The sequence below is a fragment of the Coturnix japonica genome, chromosome 13 (assembly GCF_054131305.1).
Source record: "Coturnix japonica strain WE chromosome 13, WE-NBRP24, whole genome shotgun sequence".
NCBI classification, from domain to species: Eukaryota; Metazoa; Chordata; class Aves; order Galliformes; family Phasianidae; genus Coturnix; species Coturnix japonica.
In genome coordinates this window covers 12461343-12480499 of record NC_140675.1, presented here as the reverse complement: position 1 = coordinate 12480499, position 19157 = coordinate 12461343, and the positions used below count along the sequence as shown (strand labels likewise).

Sequence of the window (19157 nt, the reverse complement as noted above, 5' to 3'; positions counted from 1 at the left end):
CACCCAAAGACTTGCAGCGTTCCCTTCTCTCTCCCCAAAACTTCATCCCTTCAAAGAACTGATTCTTTAAAATCCGGAGCCATCCACATCACCAGGTCTCCAACCTATCTCCTACCTGCCGTCACCTTTAGCATTCTGCAACGTACTTTGCTCTCTCTGGTTTAGAACAAAGAGGAGTGAAGTGTTCTAAGTCACATCCTGTGCACTATCAGTGTGTGAAAAAAAGCAGGAAGAATGAGAAAATATAATGGTTTGTAATTGCACCAATGACGTGCCAGCTCAGCTGCTGCCACCTTGACGGGCTTATCGGGTTTCTGGCAGCAACTCCCACACCTCGAAGTGCCTTCCTTTGGGTGTATCAAAGTGCAGCTGTGGGCTGAGCATCCCCCTCCTCAGTTCTGGTCCCCTGCATCAGGGCAGCAATGAGCTGCTGGCTGTGTGTCCACATCTGTTCCATGCTGGTGCCCTTCAGTACAAGGGTGGGTGGGTGGAAAAGGAAAGTCCAGGGTGCAGTAAAGTTATAGTTCTCAAAGCGACGTGTGCGTCCTGCAGGCAGGTATCGCCGAAACTAAAGGGCAGCTCAGCAGAAAAGAAATGAGAAGCTCTTAGTGCAAAGCAGAGCTGGTCGGGTCAGGCAGGGGGTGCAGCTCTCAGCCAGTGAGTGAAACCAAAACGCTGTCACAAAAGAGCCCCCTGAGTGACAAATAGTTACACTGCGCTTGGGATACCATACAGTTTTAAAGTATTTTTGTTCAGAAGGGAGCAACTAAGAGGTTCTGCTTTTAAAAAAGAGGTTGGGTTTGAGGAAAGGCAAAGCAAGCTGCGCTGTGTGCGTGAGTGAGGGAGTGAGTGGTCACAGCATCTGCATCAGCAGCACGGGAACGCGGTGCTGTGGGTGAATGATGGTGCTGAGGGTGATGGGGTTTATGCAGAAAATAAGTCCAAGTATCCCCTTACAGGCACAGTCTGCACCTGTGTCACTTCAGTGGCAGGAGGATGGATGATGCCCCGGGCAGGAGAGAAGCAGCAGGATGACCCCAGAACAGGGCTACCACCTTGCTGTCCGGCTTTGTTCTCTCTGCAGGTATCACCCCATTCCCTGCTGTTTCCTCTCTCATGGAGGTGAAGGGCTGCCACCAGCTTTACAGAGATGCCACAAGTGATGCCAGCCTGCAGAGCACAAGGCACAGCCCAGGCCCTGCCCCACTCTGCTCCTGCCGTGCAGCTGTTTGTGATGTTTGACCCCCAGCAGACAGAGCTGCTGCAGGAAGGTACAGCACAGAGCACCTGATTTGCTTTATGGCATTTCAGACCTCAGGGAAGCTGTGCATTAAGTCAAGCTTCCCCAAAAGCAATAACCCCAGCAAAGCCCAACTCCTTTAGCACCTTTAGCACCTTTAGCCCTTCATCATTTGTTCTCACAAACCACATGAACACACTGGTGTGCACTGAGCCAAAAGCTGCTGTCAGCCCCCATTTGCCACCGTCTCTATCTGCTGCAGGACCAACACAGCTGTACCACATCCACCATTCTCTGCATTAAGGATGGAAGCAGCCATTTGGGCAAAGAAAGCAAATGGTTTTCCTCCACCCAGCACCAGTCATGATGGCCAGAGCTGGATACAACCCCGTGTGCAGCAGGCAGCATCCTTCCATGCTGTGCAGTGGGCTGGCAAGGTGTGTCCCTTCTGGTGCTCGTGGTTAAAATAACAAAGTCAGCAAAGTAAAGCAGGGCGCTCCAAGGGAACATATGAATGGTTGGAGTCCACTTGGCAAGAGGGAGATCAGCACGTTCTGCTCAGGTGGCTGAGGAGGACAAAGTCCCACTGTGCTTCCTGTAAGGAAGGCAGCATTCTCCAGTGCAGCCTTGGGAAAGACGAGTGCTGACAGTGATGATGCCACGTGCCATCCTTGCTCTGTGTCCCAGGACATCGCAGGCCATGAAAGCATCCCAACCGCAGAGCAAAGCCTGTGCAAACCAGTGCCACCAGACAGCCCTGCAGTCACACCAGGTGGTGGCACAGACCCCATGCACACACCTGATCACCAAGTCTCAATTCCAGGAGTGGGTTTCCAAGGCTCCTCCGGTGCTTGGATGATGGAGAACACTGCAGTGAGTGCACGTTGTTGTGAGGCTGCACAGCGGAACATCTGAGAGGGAAGAGCCTTCATATCCGAGGGGCTGAGGAGCCTCCTGCCATCTCCAGGGCTCCCACACGCAGCCAGGCATGGAGACACAGCACAGAACATCATCTCTGTCTGCGTGGTGGCACTGCTGGAGCACTCAGTGACACGGACCTCCCAGCTGGACACACAGCCTGCAGAGACCTGAATTCACCACAAGACACACACACACCTGCTTCCACCTTGGTTGAGCACAGAGAAGTCAAGGAACAGCTCAGCTCCACCTAAAATTAATCTCCCAAAGTCCAAAGTGACGCCATGTCAGTGTGGGGAGCGATGGGGCAGTGCTTCACCCCACTCACAGCCGGGGCTCTGTAAGGTGCACAAAGCACGTGGAGATGCTCCTGCAGCCAGCACTGAGCTCTGCACTCACCTCTGGGCCTCGTGGCACTGAGCTGTGTGCTCTGCCGACAGCAGCTGTTGTGACTGAGCAGGGCTGAAGCACAGACTGGTTTTCAGAATTTTATTTCAGGAAAAGATTAACGAATTAAAATAGGAGCTGCCCTGCTGACAGAAGAGTCGAGTTCAAGAAGCTGATAAAAAAGGAGCATTATATGCATTGAGCACTGTGCATTTTCAGTCAATATTGGCTCTACTTTCTACTCTACTTTCCTTGAACTAGGAAAAGGGAGTTTCACATGCGCACAGACCCTAAGATACACAGGACTCAATGAGAGGAAGGGAGTAACAGCAAAAAAAACAGTGCTGGGCTGGATCTAGGAGAGGCAAGAAGTGACCTCGCGGCTCGGCCCCAGAAACGCTTCCCTCCCTCCCGCTGCGCACCAGGTGCCCAAAGCAGCCCCTACCCAACGCTGGAGCCCAGGCTCTGTGTCCTCCACCAGCCAGGCATTGGCGTGGCTCCTCCAGGCACCCCGGCAGCATCCCACAGGCTTTCCCCCATTGCAGGTGCAAGAGATGCAGTCGACAAGATCAACGGCGAATGAAGCTCCCGGCGTGCTCTGAGCACTGGGGGCTCGTGACAGCAGTAAGAGGGTTGGCCCCCGCCACCCGGCCCTGCGCACATACCAAGGCGTTGGTACGACGGAGCTAGCTTATTCACAGGCTACTGAGCCTTAATACTGACACTTAGTGTAATGGTTTACAGTAAAGGAAGGGTTCTCCTACAAAGCGCCGAAGAGGGGGGGGAAAAATAATAATAATAATAACAATAACCCACAAAACCCACAGCCCAATCCCTTCCTCTCCCTCTCAGAGTCTCAGAAGCGTCTCACAAGCGGGGTAAAGGGGGGCGGCGAGGGGGCCGTGGGGCCGAACGTCAGCGAGGACGGCGGTGAGCGGCGTGGGACGAACGGTGCTGGTGCTGTGCTGCCTCAAGCCGGGAGGTGCGCGTGGTGAAGCGGAGCGGGGAGAGCTAGTCGTTCTTCAAGTCCCTGGATTCAAAAAGCTTCAGGCGTTCTTGCACGGTCAGGCCTTCCTTCAGGCTCTGGGAGGGAGAAAAAGACAGACAGAGGTGGGATGGGGCGGGCAGCAGGGAGCACGCGGAGTGGAGGATGTGGGCAGTGGAGGGAAAGGTCATCCCGGAGAGATTAGTGGGGCATGCTGGAGGAGACAGCAGCCATGGGGTGTGGTTATAGTGCCTGGAGAGAGCTGAGAGCGCAGGTTAGCCAGGTACGGACCAAAGCGGATGAGAGAGGTGAACACTGCTGGAAATGGGGTTAGCTCCGGGTGGGATGCGATCCCACAGCCTGCAGGGACCAAGACTCACTGCCATATACCTTCAGGGCTGCAGCACGGGGCAGGCTCTGCTCCAGCTCTGCTCCACACGTGCACTTTGCTCAATCAGCCCCAAGAACTGCATTTTGTCAGCAGCCATCTCTTACAGCCCAGACCTAACCCTCCTACCACACACAGTGACACAGGGCTCACTTCTTTGGATCTAGCAGGATGCGATGGCTGATTCAGCATCCAGATCCAATGCAGCTATCCAAGCAAACCCTGCCTCAACAGCTTTCAGCAACAGTATTTTTATGAGCTTGGGAATACTGGAGAATTGTTATGTGAGGGGTGCAACCATTGGAGCAAACAAATCTGGCCCTGCTAGGACAGCTTGAACCTGCAGTCACACCAGAGAGCCACTCAGGGCTGGCAGGCTGCCCTCCCTCCTCCCTGTTGATCTGATATGCAGGAATCACAGCAGCCTTACCACTCACCTTGCAACCAACCCACTCTGCAGCATGTGGCAGCTCCAGCACGCACAGACCTGTGTGGAAACCCTTCTGCTATCAGGTAACCACCGTGCTCCCTCTTGCTCTGTTTCCTTGACCACACCACCTGGTCATCACAGATTTTGCACTTTTGGGCCACGTTTTGCTCAGCCTGGGTTTATCTAGGCAGGACACAGCGCTAAGAAGCTGTGCTCATTCCCACAATCACCGTTTTAACATTCCTCCCTCAGGCTCACAAATACAGAAGAGCACAGCAATGAAGCACTGCAATGCTCCGCATTCACACGGTGCATTCTTGCTTTCCAACAGACAGCAGAGCCTCTCGGGACCCAAGTCTGAGCACGCCCTTCCTGCAGAAAGTCAGCTTCGGGCTGTTTGAATGAGCAGCAACCCATGCATTCCAGTTTGCACATTCGATTTCTAATTAGATGGAAGCAGACACCAGAAGCCATTGGGCTGGTCTGCCTCATGGTACAAATTCCAGCAAATTCAGCCCTTAGGGATTTCATGATCCTTCTGAGCTGCTGACGAGGGGAGACTAATGCAGGATGAAGCCTGTGATAGGGGATCTTCCACCAGAGCCCCTGCGGCTCTCCAGCCACCCCCCTTCATTGTTCCCTAACCTCAGCCTTTACCATGGGCCAGGAAAATTAACTACTGCTCCAGTTCCTCAGTGTCTGTGCCATTAGGATCGTGCTCGTTGCCCACCATTCTGCTGGATGGCCCTGGAATCTTGTGGGATGTGTGGTGCCAAGTGGTAATGAGCAGCAGATGGACACTGGGGAGCAGCATGAGGTCAATGGGCAAGGAAACACCTGAACAATCTACAGCAGCAGCTACAGAGAAACCAGGGGCAGCCTGGAAATCCCTTCTGTAGCTGAACCCAGGAGCACTACTGCACACTACAGACCTTGGGGGAAATGCATCTACAGGCAGCACTGATCCACTCCTCCACCTGGCTAACAGCAAAAAGGTTCTCCTACGGGACCCCAGTGGTGTTGAAGTTTAGTCTGAGGCATGCACAGTCATTCAAGCATGCACACTCAGAGTCCCACGCTCCCAACAAAGCCAACAGGAAAACGTGCCCCACTGTGTCCAAATCCTCTCCGTGCTGACTGCTGTGTTGGGGAGGGTGGGAGGAAAAGGAAGGTGAGAAAGCCATTATTCCCCAGGAAGAGCAGAGACACTGCTGCTCCCCTCCTCCCATACTATCATTAACCACAGATGAACCACAGGGTCATTAAGAGAAGGGCTCTCGTTTGCCGTGGAGGTGTGAGCAGTGCATGCAACGAGGGCCGCTCCAGCAGGCAGCTGTGCCGCTCGGTGGGTGCCGGTGTGATTACCTACGTGGCAGGGAACCTGGACTCGGGTTCATTTCAGTTATCCCATGAGACCTGCTCAATAACGGACTGTTGGAGGAGAAAGCAAAATAAAGAAAACAAAAACAAGAAGCTCATAAATCCTACAGGCATTGGCGTCCACGCAGCCCAGCCACCCCCTCCCCGCGCAGCAATGCAAGCAGGCAGTTTCCCCAGGGTTCCTACCAACAGCACATGGCAAGATAAGTACTCTGAGCTGAAGTGGTGATGGGGAACCAACCCTCAGACCTGGGACAGCAAGGATGCAGGTCTGGGTGCACCCCGAGCTGCTCCCTGCTGACTTGGGGCAGCACAGACACCCCACACTGACACCTGCTGCTTGCAGAGCTGCATGCTGGCTGTTGCCTGAGCTAGAAGCCTCTGCTTGCTGGCTTCTCGCTCTGCCCCAAGTCCCAACCACTTCCAACATCAGACCCCCTTTGCCTGGGGGGGAGGGAAGAGGCAAAGCAATGAGCCCATGTCTATCATCCTGCTGACTGACTCATGCGTAAGGATGCTTTGTGAGCAGCTCTGTGCACCCTTCGTATCTCTGTGGTCCCACAGCACCAGGCAGTGTGCAGCTTGGTGCAGTGCTGGCAGCCAGCAGGCCAAGCAGGAGCCCTTGGCAGAACCATTGGCATCTGGGACCAACAGCAATACAGAAGGGCCAGAAAAACACAGGGCCATCTGTGCTGTGTTAACACACAAGGAAAGCATGTGTTAAATATGCCCAGCATCCAGACATTGCTGTTCCACATAAAGACCCACAATCTTACAGTAAGGGACACTGCAAAATCCGGAATTCTACCACTTAAACTTCAACTGACAATGGGGAACAAATTCTAGGACAGTCTGCCTGTGAAAGATCAAAGAAGGGATGAACTTCATCTTTGTGTCAGGTGAGGAGTGGCTCCACCCCTACACCTCAGGGCACTCCAGGGCAGCAGGCTCTGCAAACCATGTCTGCCTGCTCAGTGCTCTCCCAGCTGCCAGCCATGTTAGCACTGGTGACTGGGAAATTCTCTGTTTTCTTCCCCTTCCCATCTTAAATCCCCACCGGAGAGCAATGCTGGCCACCTGCATCACAGGGGAAGAGCTGTGAGCTCACCTTTGACCTGATATTCCTTAGTTGCCGGCTAACACTGGATCTGTCTTTCTTCAAGAAATCGGGGTTGCTTTTTGATTTCATAATATCTGGGGAGAAGCAAAACAACAGCATTAGTGGGGTGCCTGCTACAAGGAGCGGGGGCTTCTCCGCATCCCAACAAGCCAGGCCTGGTCAGGGGCCTCTCAGCACAAGGCTCTCCTGGTGGGAGGTGGCAGAAGGGCTTTCAGATCCACCAGCTTCCCCTCCTGGGGCTGGAAGGATGAACAGCCTTGGGGGGGATGAAAGGGGGGCAGCTCGGGTCACCCACTTCTTACTGCCCCCAGTGAGGTTTCCACAAGGAGCAGAGGTGGGATGCAACATGAAATGGCAAAAAAAAAAAGCACCAGGCAAAGCCCTACGCTCAGACTGAGTACTGCACAAGGGCTCACACACCACAATGCACGCGCTAAACCAGGGACCCAAAGATGGCTTAGAGCGGCTGGAAGAGCACTGACCATATCCCGATACAGTGGTGTTCACAGGGGATTTCTCTCCCTGAGCTTCTGTGGCTGCTTTCAGCTGCTCTTTCAACCTGCTGATATCACAGTCTGCCTTGGCCTTCACAATGCTCAACTCTGTGTAGATGTCTTTGTACTTGTCGCTGGCGTATTTCTTATCCTGGCAAAGGAACAAAAACAACCCGAGAGCATCAAACAGACAGCTGGAGCTGAGGGGAACACACTGAGGAGCAGCTCAGCACCAGCAGCCAGAGGAGGAGCAGCACCCTGCTCACCCAGTGAGGAGCTCTGTCCCCTGCTCTGCACTTTGGAGCCTTGGACAGTGATGCCGGCCACATGCTCAGAGCTGCACCAAGCAGATTTGTGGGACTCAAGATGCACAGAATGCTCAGAGTCCAGCACCTGGTTCAAAGCGGACCAGATCCATCATTGGGAGGTCTCTAACACTGCTTATTTTTGCCATTTCAGATCTCTGATATGACAGGCACAGGGAAAAAACACTCAAAGGAAATGTTCTCCCACAAGAAGGAAGAAGGGATAAGTCCTGGGCTGACAGAGTTGTGGGAGGCTTTGCTGACAACACCAACATGGGTATTCTGTTTAATTAAGGGCAAAAATGAAATGCTGTTTCAAATCCAGGGGGAAGCAAGCTGGAATCTAAGCACACACAGGGGAGACAAGCACAGCCCTGAGGATTTGGAGAAGCAGTCCCGCAGCTGACATTACCCTCAGTGCCGTCTGCAGCTCGTCTTTGAGAGAGCTGATCTCCTGCTTCAGGTACTGGATTTCCGACTCTTTGACCCTCAGCAGGACCTGGAAGGACAGAAGCAGTGTGAGGGCACCCTGCACACACCGCACAGCACCAAGACCTTCACAAACAACAAAACCGAACTGCCTGGTACTAAATGGGGAAACAGGGGCCCCAGGCCCCATTGTAACCCAACACAAGGTGCTCACCTCCAGCTCGTAGGCATCTTTGCCCTGGGTGAGAGGCGACCCAGCAGCCTCTCCTCCACCTTCCCCGGTCAGCAAGGTCCGCAACCGCGTGATCTCCGCAGCCAGGCGGTTATTCAGTTCCTGGAAGAGGGAGAGATGTTGCAGGATGAGCCAGGGCTTAAGAGATGGTGACACCTCCCTGGCCCCACTCAGGGCCTGCTCTGTTGCCTTATGGAGCTATTCACAGGCACCTTTTATCACAAACCTCACATTTTCACCCCAGCTGGACACGAGGAAGCCAGCCTGGGGCAGCAAAGACATGATGACTTCTTTTATAGAACCATAGAATCATTAGCACTAGGGAAAACTTCTAGTATCACACCATGTCCAACCAAACCATGCCCTTCCCTACCTTCACCCTCATGGCTCCTTCTGCCCTCACCTGGTTGTGGGCGTTGAGCTCCTGGTTCTCCCGCTGGCACTGGCGGAGGGCCTGCCTCTCAGCCTCCAGCGCCTGCGCCAGGTGGGCGTTCTCCAAGCACTTCTGTGAGTACTGCTCTGACAGCACCTCCAGCTCCCGCTGCACTGACTGCAGCTCCTCCCTGGCAAAGAGACATCGCCATTCACACACACGTTCCTGCTCTTCCTCCGGCACCCCACACCTGTCCAGGACAATCTAAGGACTGAGGGCAGGGATTTGTGTGCTCCCTTTGGGAAAAACCTTGAGTGCAGAGCAAGCCAGTCCTTCCCTCTCCTGGCACAGTGATACTTGGTCACCAACCCAGAGGAGGTCTTCTTCCAGGTGGTTATACTGTGGGCAAGTTTCTAAAACCAGAACTGAGTTCTATCAAGCCTGCACTCTGCAATGGGTAGACCTGCACACCCACACATGCCTAACATAGATGTATCAGGGTTCACAAATCTGCTTGATTGTTTTGGTTGGCTTCAGTGCTTTGGTACTGCCCAATCAGATATGGCCCAGCTGTCTTCGTGTGACAGCAGCAAGAAAAGCAGCAACACCACTGCAGGTCTGGTGATAAAGCTACTGATGTTGGGTAGTGTTGGGACACCAAGCCCCTGAAACCTCCAAATGAAGGGCAGTCAGGAGCCTATGGCTGCAGCTGGGTTGAACTGAGGGACTCCAACTCATTGCCAAAACCAAAGGAGCCAGGGGTCTCCCAGGTGCCTTACACCACCATGAAACACAGCAATGGACGGACAGAACCACCCCAGCCAGCCTTACAGGTACTGCCTCCGGAGGGCCTCGATGTCAGCGTTAACGCTGCTGATCTGTGAGCGCTGCGACTTCTCCAGCTCTCGCTCCAGCTCCTCCCGGTGTGCATTCTTCATGGCTTCGATGGCTGCAAGGGTGGCACAGGGTTAGCACCTGGCATTGCCCTACCCAAAGAGCAGGGTTGGAGGGGGTCTCTTTGGTTTATTAGTTTGTTTTTTACAGGAAAAATAAACTGAGCCAACACAGCAAGCCACCCCACTGCTTTGCAGTCCCTTCAGCCCAGTGTGGCAAATGGGTTCTGCAAATCCCACTGTTCATTGGAGTCCAACAAGTTGACCAATTCACACGTTGTTTCCTGAATTGCAGGACTCCTAATGCAGAGACCCTGAGCCTGAGTGCTTTAAAAGGCCCAACATCACTGAAAGAGGAGTTTGTTGTGGGACAGGCAATGAACGGTTAATGCCCTTCTGAGATGGAACAGAAAAAGTGATCACACACTGTTGCAGGCAGTGAGAGGCATACCAAGCCTGGAGAAGAACCCTGAGATGGAACTCCATCCAAAACGCCAGCTCTTCCTTGTCTCACTGATCCCCACACAGCCTTCATCCCACCCCCCTGTGCTGCTCCTCCAACCTGGAGCAAACACCCTCCCCCATCAGCACACACTGTCCCCATACCTGAAATGGTGGCAGCTGTTTCCTCTGCCAGCAGGCGGTCCTTCTCCTCCCGCAGCTTCTCCAGCTCCCGCTGGTGCTGCCGCTGCAGGTCCTCAATCTTCTTCTGGTGTGTCTCCTCCATGGCTGCAAAGCCCCTCTCACATGTTGCCTGCAAGAGGGATGAGGGGATGGGGTTGAGCTGGGAGCTGCATGACAGTGAGTGGTGGGCACCTGGCTGCCATCCTGGGGTTTTCTCCCTCCCCCATCCACGCAGCAGACGGATGAGGATGGAGCTCACAAGGTCAGGGTTTGTCCTCAAGGAAGGGCAAGGGTCAGATGTGATCAGTGAATGCAAACATGTTAAAACAGCAAAAAAGATTGCTGTGCCCCTTCTGCTCTCCTTTGCAATCTGTGCTTCCAGGTGTGGCCACCTTTGGGTGGAAAGCAGATGGCTTGTGACAGCAATGGGATCTTAATTCACAACTCAGCATCATTTGCAATGTTGCACAGGAAATGATTTCCTAATTCAATGACTAGGACTGCATTTAGGCCAGGAAATAGGGAGCAATGCTCAGGGGATTTGGGAACTACCAGGTGGTGAGTGCTCAAGTCCCAGATGGATTTCCTGCCCAGATCCTGTTCATGGCCTTGCAGGAGGCAAATGTAAGCCCCTAGGCACTGTGATGGCAGTGGGGCAGCAGAAGCCCACGCTGCTGGCCCTGAGCACCCCAGGGCAGATGTCAGACCCCAGGGGGGTGTTCTGGCTCCATGTGGGCTCCTCTTTCATTTCTGAAGACAGCAAAACTGTCCCCTGGGAGCCACTGGGACTCCACAGGTGACTTAACGGGGGACAAATTCACTCCCCAAGTGACAAAAGCATAACAACTACTGACCTACGCTAACGTAAACTATACACCACCACTTTGTTACATGTTCTACATAACCTGCGTCACTCCCCTCCCCAGTTTTCAGCTCAGTGCCTTTTCCGTCCTCTTTACATTTTGGTCTGGAGGAATTTTCCCTTTTTCACCTCACCCCCTTTTCTGAAACTCACAGCTCAGTGCCAGAAACTGTCTGGACTTGGCTTGCAGGATTCTTTGATACTCCTTTATAACATTGGAGGAAAAGGTTCGGTGCTCCTCCGCAGGTTGGGGGATTTAATTATTAACGTATTGTAAATGCATTGCTATAAACCCAGGACATCAGAACACGTACAAACCAGCACCTAGCGTTACTGACACCACATCCTCCATCTGGCTCAGAAGAACCATTCTTACAAGGCTGGTTTCACAACCCACCCTGAGCACTGGAGCAATCCAAAGGAAGGCACTCTGGGCTTTCTGCACCTAAATCTGGGGTTCCAGTAACTGTGCACTGTTTGTTACGTTACAAACTGCTGGCATACAGCACTAGTGAGCTCCCTATGCAGAGGAGATTGCTTTGCTACAGAATTTGGCATCCTCCCGTGTGAAGGTACAGCAGGAGAGCACAGGTTTCTACCTCACCTCACGTTTCTGAGGGCAGCAGAGACAGACTGAAGATTTGATCAGACTGGGAAGGACAGAGTTCAGGAATGCTTCTAAAGGGAAGACACAAACAAACCTCGCGCACGAGGAGAAACACTGCAGTGCTGGAACTGAAAGAGAGCCTGATGGTATGGAGCTATTTTGAAACCCTCCTTCCATCTACACCTCCAGCAGCTCTGACTGCTGAGCTTCCCTCCAGTACCTTACCGCTCTCCTTCTCAGCAATGCATTTAGAATACCCCAGCACAGAGGTAAGAAGCATGGATAAAACACCATGCTCCACAGAGGCCTTTTTTAACATTCTGGGGCTTGCTTTGGTGTGATGCCCTTCACAGGAGATGCCCCTAGGCCAGGCAAACCCTGGGACTGAATGCACCCTCCCAGCATGCTCAGTGGGAGATACCATAAAGCACAAAACATGGTAAAACCTTTAGGTTCTCAAAGTCTTTCTGGTACTTTTCCCTCAGCGTGGAAGCGCTGCCCTCCAGGTGCTTGTTCTCCAGCTCATCCCTCATCACGTTCATCTGGGCCTCCAGTTCCTGGATGCGTTCCCTCAGGCCATGCATGGAGTCCAGCTCCCCGCTGGGTCCCTGCCCGGTGCCACCCGGCTCCCCGGCCCCCCAGCCGTCCCCACCGTCTGGTCCCACCGCAGGGACTGCGTCCGGGTGCTGTTGCTGGTACTCATCGAGGGCGTGCTGCAGGCGCTGCAGGTTCTGGCTGTAGTGCTCCTGCAGAGCCTGCAGCTCCTCGCCGTGGATGGCCTGCAGCTCCTTGATCTTGACCTGGAACTTGTCCTCCAGCATCTGCATCTGCTCCAGGTGGTAGCGCTCCATGTCCTGCTTGTCGCGGACGATGGCATCCAGCTGGTTGAGGCCCTCTGTCCTCTCAGCCTTCAGAGCATCCTCTGTCCTGTTCAGCTGTTCGATCACGTTCCGAATCTCTTCCTCGTACCGGCCCTGCAACTCGCTCAACGTTTTGCTGTGTTTGTGCTCCTCTTCCTCCAAAAGCCTCCGCTGACCTTCGAGCTGGGAGACCTTGGCTTTGAGGTCGGCGTTCTCCCGCTCCAACATGGCAATCACCTCGCCGTACTCACCCTGCTGCTTCCTCAGCAGCTCTTCGTACTCATCCCGGAGCAGGGAGATGGTCTTCACACGCTCCTGGCACAGAGCATCCATGCTCTGCAAGGACTCCTTGTACGACTTCAGCTCTCTCTCGTACTCCAGGCGGACTTTGCAAGCAGCATAACAAACCTGAGCCTGAACTATTGCATCCTGGACTAACAGAGAGGAGTAGCGCTCCAGGTCTCCCATGCATGGGAGATAAGAAAGACTCTGTGATATCTTGAGGAGGTTCTGGCAATCTCTCACGGCCTCCTCAGGAGGTAGAGAGAGTAAGGCAACGGAGATTTCCTTAAGAACACTGGATTTGTCCTTTAGCTGTTGGGCAATATCTTCCTGAATGGAAACAAGAGATTCACCACCACGGCCTTGTAGGCCACGAACCTCCTCCACCTTGGCCCCCTCCTGGCATGGTCCCATTTGGATGCAGTTCCCATCCCAGGAGATCTGGGCTCTTTCTGAGGCATCTTTCTGAATTTCAAGTGCTTCAGAAATCTGATGCACAACTCTGTCAAAGTCAGGAGTCCTGTACGCTTTAAGAATCTCCTCCAACATGCACTTGTGCTGCTGGAGAGCTGTTTTGGTGTTATGGAGATCCTCTTCGATCGTTTTTAACCTCTGGTGAAAAGACTCCCTCATTTTCTGTGCCACAAACCCAAGTTCTGCTTTGATCAACGTAGCATCTGCTACAGCACTGAGAAAACACGGTGAAAAGCCCAAACCTGCTGGTTCTGTTTTGCCCTCTGCTTCTCCCTCCCTGGTGCTCAGGTGCACTCTCAGCTCCTCCACCTGGCTCCAGAACTCCCCTTCCAGAAGCAGCTTCTTAGATAGGACACCGGCCAAGTCAACTGCTGTGCCAGAAGCACTTGCCGGCTCTATCAGAGCCGCCTCCGCCGTTCCCTGGATCTCCCTGAGAAGCTGTGATATCTCTGAGCCTGCATTTTTCAGAGACTCTGCTATCTGGCTGATTAGAGAGGCCTCAAAGGCCACCCTCTCAGACAGCCACCTCAGCTGGCCTGCACCAAATGTCCCCGCCGGCTGCTCCTCAGAGATGGGCTCCCCTTCACCCAGCACCCCCCCGTCTGGTGCAGGGGACCTTGCAATGAGGCCCTCGCTCTGCTGACACTCAGGTGGGACCGGTGCCCCTCCCAAAGCCTGGATCGCACTCGATAAGGTTGTTTCCATGCTGGATAGAGTAACAAGGAACAAATCGCCCTCTTGCTCCTTGTCTGACTTGGGCAGAGATCTGAGCTGCTCCCTGCACTTCTCTAAGCAAGCCAGCGCTTGATTGTTTTTCACCTGGAAACCTCCCAGCTCGCTAACATGGCTTTCTATGAGCTTGAGCTTCTCCTGCCTCTCACTCTCCAGCTGCGAGACAAGAGCACTGACTTGGGATAAGCTGCTCTGGAGCTGCTCCCGCAGCTGTGACTCTGTGCTGGCCCACTGGTGGTGCAGGGCAATGAGTGTCTCCTGGTTATGGCCGTGCTGGCTCTCCAGCTTCATGGTTACATCTTTCAGTTTTTCCTCTGTAATATACAGCTTGGTCTCCAGGGAGTGGATGATGGAGAGGTAGGTTTCAGAGTCGCTTGCCGCTGACGATGGGTAGCCAGGCGCTGGCTCTGAGGACATGCTTTCTTCAGACAAAGACCTGTCCTGGCTGGTGTCAGACGAGGTACTGCTCGTCCAGTTCTTCTCTGATCCATCTGGGTGGATATATTTTTGGCACTGGATGCTCGAGAAACGGATTCTCTGCCTCTTGGCCCCCATGATTCCTACATCAGGCTTTGCTAAGGCTTTCTGAGCCAACTCTTGGTCCTGAAGCTCCGCAGCTTTAGAAGGGGAGCCAAATTCCTCTGCTTGCCTCTGGCTGGTCTCAAGGACCTCCTCCTCCTCCTCCTTCAGCACACAGGTCAGAGCTGGGAGGGCATCGTGAGTTGGCAGCGGCTGCCCCAGCTGAGACGGGTGACTTTCATCAGCCTCAGGATGGGAGCCAACATCTTCTGCCTCAGCACACGGCCCTGCACCTACGCTGGTTAATTTCCTTAAAGCCTCCTCCTTGGCCTTTAGCCTTACTCTAGTCTCCTCTAAACTGCTATCCAAAGCAACCATTTTAACCAAAGCCTCGCTGAGATCTTGATCTTTCTTCTCCACAATTCTCAGGTGCATTTCCTTAACATGTCTCAGCTCTTCCTCTTTTTCCTTCAGCACTTTCTGCACACCCTGGAACTGATCCGACACCTCCTCAAATGATTGCTCCAGATTGCGGTAGTTGGTCTCTTCCATTTTCAACTTGGCTTGCAGCTTTGCAACCTCGTTATCTGACTCAGCAACTTGATTCATGAGCTCGTGGAACCGACATTTGATCTGATCTCTCTCCCTCTCAAGCTCCTTGATGTGCTCTCCCAGTTTATGGATGCTGGCCTCCTTCAGCAGCAGCTGCTCCTCCAGCTGGTGGACAAGCTCGCTGCCCTCAAACTTTGCGCTCAGTTTTTCCTTCTGCAGAACTTCCATTTGCTGCTCGCTGTTTTGCAGCTGATTCTCGTACTCGTTGGCCCTATCCTCCACCTCCTTCAGACTCTGTATTAAAACCTGCTTTTCCCTCTCACAGCTCTCCAGCAAAGCCTCGTAATTCTTCTGCAGCTTCTCCTCCATAAGGATGCGCGTCTGCTCGCTGGCATTCAGCTGCCTGCTCAGCTCTGCGATCCTGTCCTGCAGCCGCTGCACCTCCTTCTGGTGGTCCCTCTGCAGAGCCTGCTGCATTTCCAAGTCCCGCAGCTCCTGAGTCTTCTCGAGGAGCAGAGCCTCGGCGTTCTTCAGCTTCTGCTCACTGGCCTTCAGCTGGGAGCTGAGCGCAGCCTCACTGTGCTGCCACTCCTCCAGCTGCTCCTTGGCCTTCTCCTTCTCACTCCTCAGGTCGCTTCTGAGCTTGGCCAGGGTCTGCTCCTTGATGGAGAGCTCGGCTGCCGCGTTGCTGAGCCTTGCCTGCAGGCTCTGAATCTCAGCTTCGTGGTGCCGGATGACATCCTTAGCCTCAGCGTAGCTGCGCTTCAGCGACTGGATCTGCTGATTGATCAGCTCTTGACGCTGGCATTGGGCTTCCAGCTCACTTTGGAGGTCTTGGTTGACTTTGTGGAGCCTCTGCCAGGCACCTGATGGCGAGGCGGCCACCTCGGTCTTAAAAAAATCGATTAAATACGAGATTAGTAACACTCTTGGCTCTCCCTTCTGAGTGTCACACCTCTGGCCAGGCAGGCCATGGAAAAGCTCCTCGCAGCGATTTGGCTGCTACCCACAAGCTCCAATTGGGATGATTTGTTCTTGGCACAATTTTATTGTGTCTTTTTTTTTTTTTTTTACTTTTTTTTTTTTTTTTTTTACTTTTAAATGAGCAACAACTGCTTTCCAGTAACAGAAAACATGGACCGTAAACATCAAAACAGCTGTACAGTCACAGGCTAAAAGGAGAACAACCAAAATCAAATGGAACCAAAACACAGAAAACAAAAGAACGATGAAAAAGAAACACCAGCAGTAAAACAGAGACGGACACGACAAGAGGAAAACTGGACAGGTGAGAAGGAAGGGATGGGGACAGGCCGAGGAGAAAGGAACTGCTTTTAGTGTGTTGGTTCATTTTGGCATGAAACAAAAAGTGCACAGTTCAGGAACCACAGTCCTACCGAACAAAAGCAACGACAGAAAGTGAGGTGGCAGCAAATGACATCCCTTCCCAGCAGAACGCAGTGAGACAGGACAGCCGGCGTGGTGATGTCATTTCGGGGACTGCCAGACAGGACTTATGGGCTGCTCAGTGCATTAGAGAGATGCTGTTATGCTAGAGCTTAAGGCTAGGAAGGATCTAAGTTCTCTACCTGTAAAAACAAAACCAAACCAAACAAAAAGAACAAAATAAAAAGCCCAACAAGTGAAGGGAGGGTGGAATTCGGGGGGGAGGGAAGGTATGATGAGAATGTAAAACAAAAGAAACCGACCTTTGTGAGATTCAAACCAAAGCAATGTAGCATGCAAAGAGAAAACTCACAGAGAGTCATGCAATAGGCGACAGGAATTATGTATCTTTTAAAATAAAAAAATACACAAACAGGAAGAGGCAAGAAAAGCACAGCGTTAAGCCTAGGAATTTGGCCTGCCCTGCTGTACTCTGGTTGCTGGTAAGGAAAGCCCACAGATGTGACACTCAGTTATGTTAAATTTCATGCTTTACACCAAAAAAATCCATGCAAGAATATCCGCCCAGGGACAGGTTAGTATGTGACCCCTCCCACCCGCCGGGACCAGAGCTGGGGAAACCAGAGGGCAGTCTGAGCCCCTGCCATGCCCCTCATTTGGGCACCGTGTCCCGAGGATGCTGTGAGCAAGAGAAGGGTTGTTACAGGAGGGCAGAGAGGCTGCAGTGCACGGCACATGCATCAGGGCGCTTATCTCAGCGGCTGCCTTACGGAACGGCATCCTTCGTGTCTGCAGGCTGCCATGGGGCTCGGTGCCCCCGGTTGGCTCAGGAGGGACAGGCTGGCAGCGAGCGGGGTCAGCACGGGAACCTCTTGGAAGTTGGGGGTGATGGAGGTATGGGGGAGTGACAAGTTCAGAGAGTGCATCCAACAAAAAGGCTGTCATGTTTGACTGCAGTTTGGGGCTGCAGAAAAGCTCCAATAATAACCTGCTTCCATCTCTTCACCCCAACAGGGTTTGGTGGGGTTACTCTCTTGTGTAGCAGGGTTTTAACCCCTTTGCTCCCCCAGAGAATGCAAAAGAAAACCCAAGGAAAAGAGATCCTCTGATACTTCCAAATACCCTGCCCAACTCCTAGGTCAGAGCTGGGGACACTTCTTAGTGCAGCAAAGGTTTGCTCAACTCCCCTGCAGACCTTCCCTCCCTGTACCAAAGCTCTAGGGACAACCTCAGCACAGCAGCACGACTGCAGATGGATGCAGCACCCAGCTTTGCAAGACACGTCCTGGAAGGAGGTGCTCTCTGCACCTCAGACAAACCTCACTTCTGACCCATCTCACCTAACAGCCCTACAGATGCTGAATCTGCTGTACAAAAAGGGATGGGGCTGTCCCCCTCACACTGACTTGTTTTCTAGCTCTGTGCCATTTTCTTCTCCTTCCAGTCCCCAAAGACTTTCTTCCAACACAGCCAAGTAAAAACAGCACTCCTCCCTGCAAGCACTGTAGCTTGAGGGCTCCAAAATGAATGAATGCATTAGTAGTAACTCCTCCATGGAGATCACTAGTTAGGAAGGCAAGCTGTTTGGGCTGGCTCCTCTGACTTTGCAGTTTCCTCAGGGGAAAATTTCTCCCTTGAGAAACAAACAAGGATGTCAGGTTTGCTGCCATGGGAGCACAATGTCACTTTGGCCCAAAAGGGGCAAGCAGATCAAATCCCCAACCAGCAGAGCCAGGAGTGCCCCGCAGGCTTCTTGCCTTCTCTGAAACACAAGCGCTCAGGGGAGGAGCTGGCAAAAGCCCACTATTTGGAGATGGGGAGGAAAGGTTTCCCAAAAGATTCTCCCATCTCTTTTTCCAAAAATTCCAAAAATCTTCCAGGCTTTCCTGAGGAAAGGCATCTTACAAGACAAGAAACCACTAAAGTGCACCAAGACAGCAGCCAGGCTGTCCTGGTGTGAATCACGCTCTGCCCAAGATGACGCCTCTGCATCTGCTGGGTTTGCTATGGAACAACCACACAAATTCCCAGGCCAGGAGAAACACAGGGCCATGAGATGCTTAGAAAGCCTTATGTCAGTCCTACTGCGTGACAGGAACAGTTGGGACCCAGGAAGGGGGATCAGAGCTGCTGCAAAGGCAAACATAGTACAGGGTGGACAAGGGATGGGCTTTGCTGAGTACCTATCTACAGCTTTTCCTGGGGAATTCAACAGGCAGCATTAACTCCTGCCTGCTGCAACCCAAACCATATGTTTTGGTAAGCAGAAAAAACTTTTAAATCGACAGAATTAGCAAGTTTTCCAAGCAGGTCAAATCTCTTGGAGCCTGCTCATTACTGTGCATCGCCATGAACTGGGGTGCACCCGCACCAAAGCACAGTGGAGTCCCTTTGGCGCAGGGGAGGATGGGTTTCCCTCTCCTCCCAGCTCTCCTACCTGCAACACGTAGCCCTCACGGGCGCTCTGCTCCCGGCCCAGTGCGACTTTAAGTTGGTCCTGCAGGTGTCGGTTCTGCTCCAGGAGCTCCAGGGCCTCCTTCTGCTTCTGCTCCAGCTGGAGGGACACGAACAGAGACAGAGTCTGGTGAGCAGGCAGGGGCTCAGCCACCAGAGCGCGGGGCTTCCTGCTGCACCACTCTGCTCTGCGACCAGGATTTCATTTTA

General features: G+C 53.1%; 1 protein-coding gene across 16 annotated transcripts in view; it reads right to left on the bottom strand.

Moving 5' to 3' along the window:
* Positions 1–2633: 2633 nt before the first annotated feature.
* The window catches only part of MPRIP (myosin phosphatase Rho interacting protein), a 57042-nt gene continuing 40518 nt past the window's right edge, over positions 2634–19157 (bottom strand). For 7 of the 16 annotated variants that reach the window (XM_032447634.2, XM_015876575.3, XM_085514667.1 and 4 more), the window contains 10 exons: positions 18931–19047; positions 12114–15977; positions 10181–10328; positions 9513–9630; positions 8712–8871; positions 8291–8410; positions 8060–8146; positions 7331–7493; positions 6837–6922; positions 2634–3628 (listed from right to left, as the gene is read on the bottom strand). In XM_032447634.2, coding sequence (XP_032303525.2) covers positions 3557–3628; positions 6837–6922; positions 7331–7493; positions 8060–8146; positions 8291–8410; positions 8712–8871; positions 9513–9630; positions 10181–10328; positions 12114–15977; positions 18931–19047 — 4935 coding nt within the window. In that variant the 3' untranslated portion in view covers positions 2634–3556. Of the gene's footprint in view, positions 3629–5713; positions 5780–6836; positions 6923–7330; positions 7494–8059; positions 8147–8290; positions 8411–8711; positions 8872–9512; positions 9631–10180; positions 10329–10645; positions 10964–10999; positions 15978–18930; positions 19048–19157 lie in introns of those variants that run through there. The other 9 variants (XM_085514666.1, XM_085514671.1, XM_085514665.1 and 6 more) reach the window with 7 other exon arrangements.